The sequence below is a fragment of the Pezoporus flaviventris genome, unplaced genomic scaffold (genome assembly GCF_033815535.1).
Source record: "Pezoporus flaviventris isolate CSIRO_AGI_PZ_B2104156 unplaced genomic scaffold, CSIRO_AGI_Pfla_v1 ptg000063l, whole genome shotgun sequence".
Taxonomy (NCBI): Eukaryota; Metazoa; Chordata; class Aves; order Psittaciformes; family Psittacidae; genus Pezoporus; species Pezoporus flaviventris.
The window spans coordinates 39,562-54,354 of NW_026892611.1; the positions used below are offsets into that span (position 1 = coordinate 39,562).

Here is a 14,793-nt window from a genome sequence, read left to right on the forward strand (position 1 = left end):
AGCTAAGCTGTTGCTATGCCACTATGAAAACAGCTTGAAAGACTTAGTATCTGAAAGATACTAGGTCAAACTAACAGGATCCTTGGTATCATTAATCTCCCATCTTTAGTCCATGTGGACAGAGGTTGGGTGGGCTGTTCATATTTGTCATGTGACTTAAGGTTTTGGCTTTGTCTTGAATGACCATAATTGTGAGAAGGAATTATGACATGCTCCTGTTGCTCCATGAAATGCAACCTTAAGGATAAACACACTGTACTTGTGTTTTGGAGAGATGATTACAGTAAGCATGATCAGAAATCTATCCACAACTGGCACATGGGATACACATATTTGCATTCTTACAGCAGAATACTTTCAACTGACTAGCAGAGCTATGTTCCATCATAGCTATAAGAGGATAAATACTGCTTTATACATCTGTCCTGGGTTCAGCAGTAGCAGTCATGTTTCTCCTTCTTGGTAGCTGGTGCAGTGCAGTGTTTTGACTTTTGGCCTGGGAACAGAGCTGATAGCGATGTTTTGGTTTGGCCAAGGACTTTGTGAGCCTCATGCTCTGCCAGGGAGGAGGGGAAGCCGGGAGGAAGCAGAGACAGGACACCTGACCCAAGCTAGCCAAAGAGGTATTCCATACCACAGCACGTCATGGCCAGGATGTAACTGGGAGTGAGCCGGAAGGGCTGGGAGACTGCAGGGTTGGAGGAGGTATGGGTTGGTGCTTGGTGGGGCAAGTTATCGGTCAGCTGGTGGTGAGGTGTTGTATTCTCTTCCCTTGTTATTTCCTTTATCATTATTATTATTGGTAGTAGCAGTAGTGATTTGTATTATACCTTAGTTACTAAACTGTTCTTATCTCAACCTGCGGGAGTTGCATTCTTTTTCGATTCTCCTCTCTGTCCCTCCGGGAGTAGGGGGAGGGAAGGTGGGGGGAAGTGAGTGAACGAATTGTCTGACTGGGTTTAAACCACGACAACATCACATTCCTTCATAGTCCCAGATCATGGGTGATTTTCCTGTCATGTGAATGTTAAAGACACATATAAGTGGTTGGCCAGTTCAGGCCTACTAGCATATTGCAAACAGTGACATTATTGCCAATTCACTAGTGGGGCAGGGGTGTGTGTTACATCTTTTCTATGACTTAATTTGCTGTCACAGCTAACCAGAAGCTATTTTACAGGTTGTTGGGGTTTTTTTTTAAGTCTTCCCACTTTAGTGAGGTGATGGTTAAGATACCTGGTGCTTGCCAGCAAACTAATTGCAGGGTAGCAGAAGACTGTAAGTTGAGTTTAACTGCTGGTGGTTTGCATGTAAGAAGATGAAGGAGATGGTGCTATGACAAAATTTTAACCTTGACTATGAGATTGTATGATTATATTGACATTAAAGTATGTAATGTTTGCCCCTGCTGGATTTTTTTGCATTTAAGGAGGAAAAAAAAAATGCCAAGAGAGTGTGTGTTTATGACAGCAAATGTGTTCAGCATGAATGATAGAGTGAACAACATGTTAAGTCAGTATAGTATATGTTTTACATAGATGGACTGTTTCCTGGCTTTTCTAATGTTTCTGCACTGTATCAAAATTCAGTACTAAGGTGATTTATTGCATCTGGATCCAACTTTTAAAGGCCACATCAGTTTGTTCTGTGCAAGATTTTCAAAATAATCTCAGCAGAGACATAAAGGACAGCAGGACACTCACTTTTTAAAATGATGTTTGTGTACAGCTTCCCAAAGCAGGGAAGTCCTCCTTGAAGTACAATTGTATGGACACCTTTCAACACATTTCCCTTTGTGTGACATTTCCAATGAGGTGTATGCTTGAACCAGTGCAAAACTCTTGGATACATGTAATTAGGTATAACAATAGCCCATATGGTTCCACCTCTGTCATTAATTTAAACCTGGCCTGATTTGCAGAGATAGTTTCAAAATGTCCAAAATAAAAGTTGGCATTGCTTTATGTAAGGTACATTTAAAAGTCACTTTTGGTTCTGCTAAAGTAACTCTGGGTCTAGATAAAGCCTCTGGGGAACTGACATCGAATCACAGATAGATAGTTTAGGTCTGAGGGGACCTCTAGTCCCTTCCAACTAGAGGAAAGGCCATCTAGTCCACCCCCCTGCAATGAGCAGGGACATCTTGAACTAGATCAGGTTACACAGTACACGCAGCCTGGCCTGGAGTGTCTCCAGGGATGTGGCATTTACCGCCCCTCTGGGCAACCTGTGCCAGTGTCTCACCACCCTCGTTGTAAAAAAATTCTTCCTTTTATCTAGTCTCAATCTACCCTCTCTTACTTAAAACTGTTACCCCTTGTCCTACCACGACAGGTCCTGCTATAAAGTTTGTCTCTGTCTTACACACTCCTGTTCTAAGTACTGGGAGCTGCCCTAAGGTCTCCCCAGGCTCAACAAGCCTGGCTGTCTCAGTCTTTCTTCATAAAGGATTATTCCAGACCGCAGTGAACACTGGAATTCAGACCTGTTATGCAGTCTGCTTTACCATTTCAGAAACATTGCAAGCGAGCAGTTGATGCTGCAGTATCAGCTCAAGCTAGTGAGCTCTCCCACTTCAACCCGCTGTCACAGCAGTTTGGATGGACGGCCGTTTAATCCTCTGAAGAATGGGACTATCTGTGATGATTTTAATGCCTCCAATAAGGACCGCGGTGCCTCGTTTAGATTCCAGTCTCATCAATGCCGGTTAACTGCACTCCTCCGCAGTGTTTTTCCGGGATGAGGGCTTCAGCCGCCTCCCCGCCGGTAACGCGCGCTCACCCTGGCCCCGCTCTCCCGATGGGGATGGCGCTGCGACCGTTACCGAGGAGAGCGCCGGACGGCTGCGGCGGCCGCTGATTGGCTGCTGGCGGCTGGGGCGGGGCCGGGGCCGGTGGCTGCCGCCGGGCGGTACCGGTGCCATTCCCCTTTGCGCTGCCCCGGCTACCGGTTGGGTCTGCTGCTGCCTGGCGGGCAGCGCCGCTGCCAGCCTCAGGGAGTCTGCAGTGATTTAGCCCCTGAAAGCCATGTGAGGTAAGAACAAACCTTCCGCATGCTGTGTAATTCATGTTGAAGGACCGGTTGTAAAACCCAGTTGTAAATTTGGTATTAACACTTTAAAAGAAAGTATCTTTGTTATGGTAAGCTAACAATGAAGAATACCTTTAGGGCTGGTCACTACAAATGAATTACTGTATGATGGTATCGCTCACGGGTTGGGTCAGGACAGCACCAGATACTGGGTTTTCAGAACACAGCTGCGTGCAGGTCTGTGGGTCTCACAGGAACGACACTGGCGATTGCTCAGCTTTCAGAGTGACCGAGCACGTTTTCAGAAACAAAATGTTCATTGTTTTCAACCACTGCCAGCCACTGCTCATCATTCTCAGTTTATTATGAGTCGTTCTGTCACCCGTCTTTAATTTGCTCACGTTGCTTTTAAAGCCTTGGAATGTTACAGAGAGTACATACAGGTATTAAAACTTTGTGGAAGACAAACTAATATGCAGTCTGATGCATACTCTGTACTCATGGTGGCAGAAGTAAACCTTGGTTCAAACTAGCTCCAAGTTCAGATCTACTTAAGTCATTAGAAATCTTGCAGTTATAATGGAAATGGCTGCAGATCCTGCTCCAGCTGTTAGTGTGACAAAAATTACTGCTTTCAGCAACTTGTCTTAGCATATTAATAATTTGTTAGAAAATACCTCCTGGGGAGAAAGAGAGCGGGAAGTGTTACCTGGACCAACGGCAGGCAGAATGTACAAACCAAGAGACAGTCCATGGAAGTATTGCTCTCTTGTACAAATAGTTGTGTACTACACGTGTGTAGTATAATATATATACTGATAAAACTGATATACATATAAATATTATATATAGAAATAACCATATAATACATATATACCATATATATACCATATAAACTGATTTACAGGTCTGTCTCAGAAGTGGTCTATGTAATTGATTCTGATCAGTGTTCAGCCTAGTCCTAGTCTTGCTTCACCTTGTGAATCAGAAGCATGCTGAGCGTCTGTGACTACAGCTTTCCATCCTCCTGTATCAATTAGTGTATGTTTTTCATTTTCCTTGCTTGTCTTACACCCTATCCTCTGCTGCTTCTTGAATATCTAGGTCCTTCTCATCCCAGAGTAATGTCAACCCTGTGTTCTGAAGCCTGTATTTTTCTTTGGCTAACTCTGAAATGCCTGCATTTTGCTGTAAGACAGTGTCTCTTCAGTTAAAAAAAAAAAACAAACTTCTTTTGCTCCTCTGGAGTACGTGCAGATTTCTGTTTCCAGGGCAGCTGGAACGAGAGGCACTGTAGTTACCAGTTTTAATGATCATTGAATTTAGCTCCTGTTAAATTGAAGATCATGAGCAGCTTTCTAGCTGTCACTTCACTGTATTTGCAGGCAGCAATTGCAGTTACTTCCCACTTTTCTGTCTTGGACCAGGTCAACTTCTTCTGGGCAATGCTACTTGCTTCCTTCTCAGTTTGCAGTCTCTTTGGACCTTGCTGGGAACTCTGAGAAACCGTGTTCTCATCTGAACTACGTCAGAGATATTCAGAGGGGGCATAACTGTTCCATCTGATGTAATGCTCTTTTGCCTCCTTCATTTCTTCTGGCTGGCTCCCAATCTCTTTTGTCCAGGAAAGGATATAGTTGCCACAAAGATGGCGCATACTGCTACGGATATTTTATGACTGACATTTTAGACAGCTAGGGATTTACACATTTGCTTTCACAATCTTAATGCACTTCTCTACTAAATTGATTAAAAATTGCTGTCCGAAGCTGCGGGAACCATCTCAGCTAATGTACAAAGAACACATTTTTATTACCACACAGATCTTAACCAGGAATGGGTGAAAGGAAGCATCACTGGCTGCTGTGTGCTGGCACTTCTCCCACCACAGGCAGTAACAGGAGGTTGCTGGAGGCAGCGCTGCTGCTCCCATGACAACCGCTTTGTTGCCTTCCCTGCTGCACTGGGTCACTTCCTGGGATATTTAGTGGCACATTTAAAAAGAAACCATGCGCTGCTGCTGTGGAGATAGAGGCTGGAAGACAGCTGAGAGGAAACCCCTCCCCATGAAAGGGAGTTGAAGACGTGGCACTTAGCCAGGGTTTGACCCTGGGAGCGATGTCAGCCAAGAAGTTCATGAGGCAGAAAGGGGATTGTTTTAAGGGTGAATCTTAAGATGTTAACTGCTGAAGTGTGTGTAAAGCTGTGTGTTGCTGAAGAGCAGCTGTGAGCTGGGGTGAGAAATTGTCTCAGGTGCACTGAGGGAACATAGTGCAAGAATAGGAAAATTGATAATCAAACTGTTGTGACTTTGCATAGATCTGGGGCATTGTTTTCACTCTGCATTAAACCCATGTTCCCAGTATGCTTTGTTCTGCTTCAGCCCTCCCTAGACTTTCCCATTTCTTCATTTACCTGCTGTATTTCCCCCTCCAGCTTCCCCCCCGCCAATGACCATTACATTTCTTTTTTACAACCTAAAGTTCATTCACCTCTCTAGCCATATTCATAAAAGGTGTTTAATTCTCCAAACTGTGGGAGATTATCTTCTGTATTTGTTCACTTTTTATCAATTTCCTGTGATTGTCTGTTTACGCCTCCTTTTCTTTCACTTCTCCCTCCTATGGCAGACAGCCCATCTTTTCCTCTTAGTTCCACTTCCAACCCTCTCCTCCTAGCTTCCATTCTCAAATTCTTCTGTTTCTTAATTCTCCCATTCCAAACTTTTCCTCCTGCACCTTAGCAAAGTCTTGAGGGGGCCCTGTGCAAGAAGTCTTTTCTTTTCATACCTGTGCATTCTGCAGGTGAAAAAGGCAAGAATTTTTCTAACCTTTATGTAACTGCCTTTCCCCCTTCTTGTTTCTGCAGCCAAATGTAATGCTATTCCTGTTTTCAGGTTCTACATTCCACGAACTGACCCGTGTTATTTCCAGAAACTTTCTACAAAACAATGGACAGACTGTTGCAAGCTCCACCCAAATTTCATCCCTCAGAATGGGACACTGCAGCCAGGATGCAGTGTGCCAGTACAGAGTCTCTGAAATCAAGATCAGAGCGCATGATAGCTGAGAGTCAGAGGCTGCTGGATGAAATAGAAAAGACAACTCAGAAAACCCAAAGTGATGTCAACAAGAAACTAGGTAATCCCAGGTATTCTGCAAATGTCAAGATAACGTTGAGCTGCAAGACTTAGAAAATCAGTTGCTAGTGAATAGGAGTATATGTCATTGTCATGCTCTTTGATTTCATGGAAAAACTAAAAATATTTTATGAAATATTTTGAGGCAGACTCTTTATTTTGTAACACAGATAAACCACACAGAAGGCTATTGCAACCAAAATTCCTGACACAGGGTTGCAAAACTGTCCACACATCAGCCTACAGCATTACATCCACTCCACTATGGAATAAGTCTATTTTTAGTCATATCTAAGATCTGACCCGCAGTGGTCTCACATGTAGAGATGGGCTTGTATTAAAACCTGTTTACAATTTTCATTCTGCAGAGCAGAGACGGGAAGAAATAAAATTCTGGAAGCAAGAATTAAGTAACAAACTTGAAGAAGTTGTGCATGAGACAGAGTTACTGTTAACATTCAAGACTCGCCTGGAGAAATCATTGGAGAGCTGCAAAGAGCCACTTGTCATTGCCCAAAAATGTCTCCTGAACAGGTGAGATGATAATTAGAAGAAAAGCATTCAGAGAGAGGAAAAAAAAAAAATCTAGGTAATCAACTTTTAACAAGTAATAGAAGAGGCTGTAAATTAAGGACAGTGGAGTAACAGTCTGATTTATTGTAACACTGGGGAACCCAGGTCATAAAGGAAAAACTTCTATGTGGCAAGAAAAAGTCTTCAGTTTGGAAAGCTGGGCTTCATCATCTTCTGTTAGCTGCAGGCATTTCAACAAGGGCTGATGGGTTTTCCTCTTTTTGTTTAGGCAGAGGAAAGTTGGGATTGACTTGGTGCATGATGAAGTGGAACAGGAACTGGTGAAGGAAGTTGAAATCCTCCAGGGGGTTATTGCTTTGCTTGGACGTACGCTGGAACAAACTGATGAGCAAATCAGGTGCAAAGTGTGTAACTGAACACTGATAAGCTGAAAAGTAGGCCAGTCATATTCCTGAGAAGTTGTAGGGTCAGGCTGAGCACAGGTCCAAAGTTACCTTCAGTGCTAACCAGTTACAAGGAGGACAGTCCTAATTCATACCATTTAATCAGTAATGTTGAGAAGTTCTGTTTGTTAGAACTCAAAGTACTTGCACAGGGCACCTGGTCTTCTCATGATACAGTCCTGTGCTTTTAATTCCAATTGGAATTGTACCACCAATGTATATAGAGGCAGCCTCATGCTCTTGATTTTGGGACTTTGCAACTAACACTTTGTACATTAAGAATTCCATAACAGCATTTGTATTACTTAATGAATATATGCATGCATGTTATGGAAACATGTAAGTGCCTACACTTTGGCTTAGAGTCTGGTTGTTTCTCCTTCTAGACTAAACCGTTCAGCAAAATATAACCTGGAAATGGATCTGAAGGACAAGTTCACAGCTTTGATGATTGATGACTACTGTACTAGCTTGACAAACAACACTCCTGATACCAGATACATGAATAATGCAGCGAGAATAGAAAGAAAGTAAGTGGTTATTTAGTTCAATTAACAGAAAGTAACTATACAGCCAGTATGAGCTGTCTCCGTAAATAGCAAGATTATTTGTGTAAAACAGACTATATCTGTCCATCATCTGTCTGTTGTAGATTGGGGTTTTTTTATACTTCTGTCCATCCCTTTAGTATCTGTGTAACATGTCTGAAATAAGCCACAATAGTCATGTTCCCAGTGAACTGCAGTTCACTAACAGTTTTTGAGGCTCAAAACTAAGGAAAAGTTCACACATTACTTAAACCCAGAATATATTTCCTAATCTAGCTTCCTCTCCTCTCCCAGGGTGTCCTAATGGGGAAAACGCTGGACTGGGACACCCAGGATGTAGAGTCAGTTTCTAACTCAGTCACTAACCTGTCAAATGCGTCCCTTCTTTGTGGGCTAGTTAGTGTGAATGGTTTAGATAGAGAAATAGCTACCACAGAAAAATTGGCTGAGGAAACATACTGAGAAGGCAGTGTGCAAGAGACACTCTCACAAGGACACTACGGCCTCTACAAGAACTGACAAACTCGGAACACAAGGAGACTGACCGCTCTTGCTGCTAGTGTGTTAGCGTGCATCAATGACAAGTTGGATAACTCAGGCTACAGGCAAAATGGTCTTGGCTGTTTTATGCAAATTACAATTACAGCTTTATATATCCACCCAATAAAACAAGGAACCCTCTGAAGAACTTTCCAGACACCTGCCTGTGAGCCACTGGTGCACAAGTATGACCCTCTAATCTTGGGATACAGCTGGGGGTTGGCTTCCCAGCTATTGCTCCAACCACGTATTATAAGTGAATGGTGTGAGAGAATAAGTGAACGTTCTGTGTCAATAATTACCTTTGATTAATAGTAACATCTGAATAATATTATTAACAACAGATTGCTTAATGAAAGTTGTTCTAAGAAATATTGTTTATAAGCTATGTTTCCCCCACAACATCATATTGCTTTATCAGGGAAAGGTACAAAGTTGCAGTGTGACTTTAGCAAGTTCATTTCCATCCTACCCTTGTCTACTTCGTTCTGAGATGCTTGCAACATTTATTTTGTATCTGTAGAATTCCCAGCACAACTAGCACTAGCTGGGACATACAGTTAATAGAATTGCTTTGTTCTCAGGTTTGTGGAGTAACTATAGATTTATGAAGTTGCCGAGGGTTTGATGGTGCCGTTCGATGACCTTTTATTTTGAATCTCTTTCAGTTTTGTTAGCCCTGAAGACTGGATAGATTTCTCAAATATAAATGTTGAAAAGGCTGACAAGCAGCGAAACAATTCTTTGGCATTAAGGGTGCTTATTGATGGCATCCTCTCACAGACAGCGAATGACGTACACAAGCAATGTGAGATGGTGAATGCTGCATTTAGAAATAGGGTGAAGGAAGTCAAGGATGCCAAGCACAAGCTAGAGACACTCCTTGCAGTGGTAAGCAGTGGGGGACAGTTAGTGATAAAGTAGAGACCATGGGCTTGGATTATCTGCCAGTCTTCTCAATCCATTGGCTTGAGCTACTTTGCTTTAAGAATTTTACCTTCGCAATAATGATAGCCCCTGCCACTTCACACACCCGCAAAAAATGTTGTCTTACATTTTCTCAGCTCTGTGCACACTGCTAGAGAGATGAATTTCTGGAATCACATGATGTAGGTGTTGCTATAGACATCAGTAAAGTCAGGATTTCTCTTGTGATTTTTAGTTACATGGGGATCCTACAGAATTTTCATGATTGTAATATAAGAGGATAATAACTTATAAAATCAGGGTCAATGTGCTTGGTATTTGATACATGAAAACTGAGTGTTAATATTAAAAAATAATTGCTGAGCATATTCACTCAGAAATGTGTCACCTGCTCTCAAATAAAGGAATCATAATCCTGTCTGACCTTTGTAAAATATCCTTTGACGAAATAACATTTTAACATAATGAGTGTTATAATTTTATTACTATAACTAACTATTAAAGATGTTGACAACTTTAACCATTGTAAGAGCCAGTGTGCAGCACTTCCTTCTGTTGGATTTGTTAAGGTGATGGATGAGACTGCCTCACAGGAGAAGAACATTGCAGCCTTAAAGCAAGCAATTGCTGATAAAGAAGGACCTGTTAAAGTGGTTCAAACCCGCTTGGAAGCAAGAAACCATCGCCCCAATGTGGAATTCTGTTATGACACAGTGCAATACAGGCTGATAAGTGAAGTTGAAGAAATTACAAGAAATATTCAAAGGCAAGTGGAAATAGGCAAAAGAGAAAATCTGTGGTATAGATTACTATGTTAATGAGTCAAAGTAAATCGGATCCCAGCTACTCTCCCTGAAAGGCTGGGAAGGGCAGGACACTTTAAAAGAAGCTGCATATCTCTCTGTGAAGCCTCTTCCATCTTTTCTTTTTTTTTCCAATTCCTCAGAATTCTTATCCCATATGAAAAAAAAACTATCACTGTATTTTCAAGTAATGTCTGTCCTGTTTTCCCTGTTAGGTTACAGGATGCACTAGGAGAGGCTGAGACAGAGCTGAAAGCTCTGAGCCGACAACAGCTTTCCTTGGAGGAGGAGATCCAGGTGAAGGAGAATACACTGTATATCGACGAAGTGCTCTGCATGCAAATGAGGGAGTCTGTTAACATTAACAACTTCTGAAGCCATCACACTGGGAGATTGTGTGTTCTCCAGTGAGTCATTTCCTGCTGAAATTTTATTGACAAACCTCCAGATTTATTGGTTTGGCTCAATGCTGTCCTGGTTCTAGTTGTGCAAGATAATTAAAACACATCTAGTACTTACAGCTCTCTGTTTTACAGCTATCTATCTATGCTCTAGAGCACCTGATGAAATCTCCCACTTGGTAATAAAATCCCAGAATCAGAAGAAATGTCCCTTCTGCCATGTTATTTATCGTGTGTGCAACCAGTGCTATTTTTGGCATTGAAAAGTGTAGAAACTGTGGAAGCTAGAACAGGAGTCTCCTCACAAGTCACTTGATGGAAACTGGGTGAGTGGGAGTAACCATGGAGTTTTGTAGCCATGAGTATGTTTTGTTCTTAATATCTGCTGTTAAGGAGGCACAGGCTGTATATCAAACTTAACAAGTTGTAGGGATTGGTGATACACTGGATAGTGCATCTGACTGCACCTGAGTCAAGATAAGCCAAGGCTGAGTTTGGACTAATCATTTCTCAGTTTCCATATTTGTAAAATGGAAACAATGAAATGGGCTTCATTGGTAAGCGGTTTGATGCTCTGCAATGAGAACTACTGAAAAAAACGAGGATGGCCTGTAAGGGTGAAAAAGGGCTCACTGCTTCCTTTGGTTCTGGCAAGGAAAAAGAAAGCAGGGGCAAGAATAAATGATGCTGGAGACACAGGAAGCCAGTTCCCAAGTCCAACGTTTTAATGGATGGAGTGTAAAATTGTCCCTTGCCTCTCTCTCGCTGTAATGATATCTTCCTTTCAGAGGCACTACTGCCAAGATTCAAATTCCTTACTAACACCCTCCAAAGGATCCATTCATTGCTTGCAGATGTCACTGGGTTCTTCTCTCTCCCTGTGGTTTACACCAGTGGGTAGGTGATGACAAAATAATTAAGCTCCGAATCAATCAGGTATTTGAACTTCCTGTAAATATCGCACAACCATTGATCCTCCTCACTGCTCTCTGGTCGGGCTGTGTAAATCCTGACCTGCATGCATGACAATCATGTCTCAGGTATACGGAGCAGGCTAAGCTCATTAAAGCTCATGACAAGAAGCCTTTGTGACTAATGAAGAATCTAGAGACGCCAGATTCCTTGGGTTTGACTTAAATCTTGAGGTTTTACTCTGTTTTCACTCCAAACTGACTGCAAACATCATCTGCCAAAGACATTTTGGGAAAAGCAAGGTTCCTTTTACCCCTGGAACTGAAGCATCCCTGGGATCTGCACTGGTCTGTGAGGATCTACAGAATTCAGAATCTAGCACACGAAGTAGCATGACAGCATGGTTTACACCAGCTACAGTTGTGGTCTGGCTCTAGCTCAACACAGCATTGTTGATGTGAGATGTGTTTAGATCTTTCTGCAGTTTAGTGGGATTCAACCCACCTGCCTTGATGTAAGAATAGGCATAAACACTGGACCGGGGTGATTGAGAATCCCTAGCTTGAACTAGCAGCAATAGAGGGAGCCTCAGTCTAGGAAGGCCTTGTGAAATTTTGGGGGCTTGTTAATTAAACTTCTATGGTATTCTGTACATGGTAAAGTACACTGGAAAGCCCCACTGCTGTGAGTGGTTCTCAGACGATAATGCTAAAACATAATACGGTAGAGGTAGTTATGTTAACATTTCTCTAAGTGGCCTTTCTGTAAGCAGAACCTCACCTTTCTCTGGGTATAGGAGAGAGGAAGGGAACGGGAGTTCTGAAGCACAAAGTCTTACCTTTATGGTAGTCAAAATGCATTTCCTTTCCGCACGGTTTTGTAGCAGCCTCTCGATAAAGGTGACACTTAGAAATGCCCAGACTTTCAGGAATAACAACCTCTTGGATGTTAAGATGAGCTGCAGCAGCTCATCATCCAGCAGCTCATGTACATTGTTTAATTCCAGTGTCAATTTCTTGAAAAAGAATGAACATGGTTAGTACTGCAGAACAGAGCTTGTGAACACAGCCAGAGAGTTCAATAAATAAGTTTCCCAATTGTATGAACTCGTGTGACTGTCATCAGATCAATTTTGTACCCTGACTGCAGAGAATCAGTTTTGTATTATGACAACAATATATGCTACAATAATCTTCACTCTCCTGTTAAGATGGGGGTTCCCGTGTGCATTACATATGGTCCTAGGGCATAGACAACTTCTATTACCATTAGAAAATGCTGCACCGACAGCTCACACCATGATCTGATTTGACATATTGGAAATTATCCCAGCTATGACAGCAGATTGAAAAACAGTTCCTAGAAAGCTTTACAGATCTCTGTGTTTACTGGAAACTCTACAATGCTATCAGCAACAGTTGGGTATAAGACCACGTGCTTCCCTCAGGTATACAAAGACCTGATGCTCATTTATATGGGTCAGGTGTTGTACACCTCTGGGGACACATCCTTGGTACTTTCACATGGACACCAGTTAATTTACGTGTGCTGTAAGACATTTGTGCACTGCCAAAATGGAGCAGAGCCATCAGTGTAGGTTGCTGCAGGCTACAGCACTGCAAGCAAACAAGTCGTAGAGACTATTTTCCTCATATGCACATTCCCTGCAAAAGGGTGGGATTCAGAAAAATATGAAAGGATTACAAACTTATCAGTTACCAAACATGAAGGTGTCTAACCAGAATAGCCTAAGGCTCTTACAAGAATGACATTTTCCTGCCTGAAAGGTTCTTTTTGCTCACAGCTGATACTACAACCACCTGTACTTCTCATGGTTTAGCTTTTTGAGGGCAACCTGACATCAGCCTGACAGCAAAGACTAGCATAATGGGGTTTGTAACTGGACAAGGATGACTACCTGAACTAGACTATAGCTGGAGCACCAGAATGATTCACTTATGAAAATTACCCTCTGAAAAAAAACAGAGGTCAGGAATTCCTACTGATGACTGCTGTCATGCAGAGAGCCCATATGATTACTTTGCTCAGCTTTGTGACTCTGCAGTAAGGTGTCATTATTGCTTCCCTTACCTGCAGAACACACCAATAGGCTGGAAGGAGGTTGGTGAGGGTAGGTCTCATTGTCCAGTCTGGGTTACTGAAATAGCAGCTCCGTAGACTGATGCTCCTTACTGGGATCTCCACTAGCAGGATCTTGGCTAGGTGATCGTGCTTCATCACTCTTTCAAAGAAGAAGTTCACTTTCAGTTTTGGGGCTCTCTTAGCCAGGTTTGCCCACGACATTCCCAAGACTACTTGTCCATGTGGGTCACGGATATGACATTTGATATTCAAGGTGCACAGGGAATGTGCGCTGTGCTCTTGAAGGATGTCCAGCAGCTCATCAGAGATGCAGTTATAATTAAAAGTCAGGATGACCAGGCTGTGGAACTTGGACATAGTCTGGTGGAACAAGGTGCTGCTGTAGACAGGAAGGTGGAGACTGAAGTAATCCTCAATATTGATTTCAGAGACAAAGCTTTTATTTGTCACGCAGCTCAGAGAATTTAGAAGGTCACAGCCTTCTTCCAAAGTTACTCTTGCTCCTTTTAAGTTGAGATAATCAAGCTGTTTGCTCATTCTTTTCAGGAAGGTAGCTAAGTTCTTGATAAACTGAGCCCTGACCGTATTTTTCCAGCTCAAGCAGTCTAATTCCAGGTACTTGATGCTCAGGGACACTAGGCGACTGTTACACTTACCCAGATGTGAAAGAAGACCTCTCATAGTCACTTGAAATTTCCGGGTAAAGGCACTATTGTAAGGATTTGATAATTTGATCTTGAGGTGCTCCAAATACTTGCCAAATTTCTTGACATACCACAGCGCACTTTGAAACTCCAGTGTCCGTGCTCTTGACTGTCGGCCATAGAATGTGATGATTCTTCTTCTCCAGAGGGATCCTGAGCACATGGCCCAACTCCATTTCTTACACACCAAGGCAGCCCGAGATCTGTCTCTGTCATCTAACCAGTGGAAGATGTGCCTCAAACAGACATCAGGTAAATGAGCCCAGGAGCTATGCTCAGGTTCACAATCATCTTCCATTGAGAAGAGAGTTTTTCACTTCTCTTCTGAGTGCTGAGCCAAACCTAGATGAAGAAAGCTGTGGGTAGATTTCTTGCCATTCCCAACAGAACAGGCTTCCAAGCAAATGGTTGAAAGTTTACTTCTTCACATTCAAAATAACAACCCTTTCTTTGCTTCTGTACTTAAGATACCAGGGTCAAACAAGCTCTTGGGTCTAAACTATAGTTAACCTAAACAAAAAACAAAAACAAACCCCACAAACAACAAAACCAAACATAACCAAACAGGGAACAAGCACAAGACACATCTTTTAACTTTCTGGCCTTCAGTCTAGCTAAGCAGTGAAATGGTACCAACTGCAGACAGAGCAGCCACAGCCTGCAGATACCTTTGTTTAGCATCACCTGTAATTGATAATGTTTTGTGGCC

At 42.4% G+C, this 14,793-nt stretch overlaps 2 protein-coding genes across 4 annotated transcripts; one reads left to right on the forward strand and one right to left on the reverse strand.

Moving 5' to 3' along the window:
* Positions 1-2,959: 2,959 nt before the first annotated feature.
* Positions 2,960-10,571, forward strand: TEKT1 (tektin 1). Of its 3 annotated transcripts, XM_061469865.1 has the most exons (8): positions 2,960-3,033; positions 5,927-6,170; positions 6,538-6,703; positions 6,972-7,100; positions 7,533-7,676; positions 8,903-9,125; positions 9,731-9,927; positions 10,180-10,571. In XM_061469865.1, exons 2-8 carry the CDS (start codon positions 5,981-5,983, stop codon positions 10,337-10,339), a joined length of 1,209 nt encoding a protein of 402 aa, XP_061325849.1. In that variant the 5' UTR covers positions 2,960-3,033; positions 5,927-5,980; the 3' UTR covers positions 10,340-10,571. The 3 variants fall into 3 exon arrangements, with proteins under 3 accessions (XP_061325849.1, XP_061325848.1, XP_061325850.1); XM_061469864.1 differs by lacking the exon at positions 2,960-3,033 and having other exon boundaries at positions 5,628-6,170; XM_061469866.1 differs by lacking the exons at positions 2,960-3,033; positions 6,972-7,100 and having other exon boundaries at positions 5,628-6,170.
* Positions 10,572-11,043: 472 nt separating this feature from the next.
* FBXO39 (F-box protein 39) lies at positions 11,044-14,599 on the reverse strand. The gene is made up of 3 exons (XM_061469867.1): positions 13,369-14,599; positions 12,116-12,292; positions 11,044-11,379 (listed from the first exon to the last, which is right to left on the reverse strand). The coding sequence occupies exons 1-3, from the start codon at positions 14,380-14,382 to the stop codon at positions 11,251-11,253; spliced, it is 1,320 nt and encodes a 439-aa protein (XP_061325851.1). The 5' UTR covers positions 14,383-14,599; the 3' UTR covers positions 11,044-11,250.
* Between the last annotated feature and the right edge of the window lie 194 nt (positions 14,600-14,793).

Bases quoted from the DNA above. Each gene is read 5' to 3' on its own strand.
- TEKT1 (XM_061469865.1), top strand. From the start codon at position 5,981: ATGGACAGACTGTTGCAAGCTCCACCCAAATTTCATCCCTCAGAATGG. The intron at 6,704-6,971 runs GTGAGATGATAA...CTTTTTGTTTAG, and splicing joins CAAAAATGTCTCCTGAACAG to GCAGAGGAAAGTTGGGATTG. The intron at 9,928-10,179 runs GCAAGTGGAAAT...TTTCCCTGTTAG, and splicing joins ATTACAAGAAATATTCAAAG to GTTACAGGATGCACTAGGAG.
- FBXO39 (XM_061469867.1), bottom strand. From the start codon at position 14,382: ATGGAAGATGATTGTGAACCTGAGCATAGCTCCTGGGCTCATTTACCT. The intron at 12,293-13,368 runs GTAAGGGAAGCA...TTCTTTTTCAAG, and splicing joins CCTATTGGTGTGTTCTGCAG to AAATTGACACTGGAATTAAA. The intron at 11,380-12,115 runs GTAAGACTTTGT...TCATGCATGCAG, and splicing joins GCATTTTGACTACCATAAAG to GTCAGGATTTACACAGCCCG.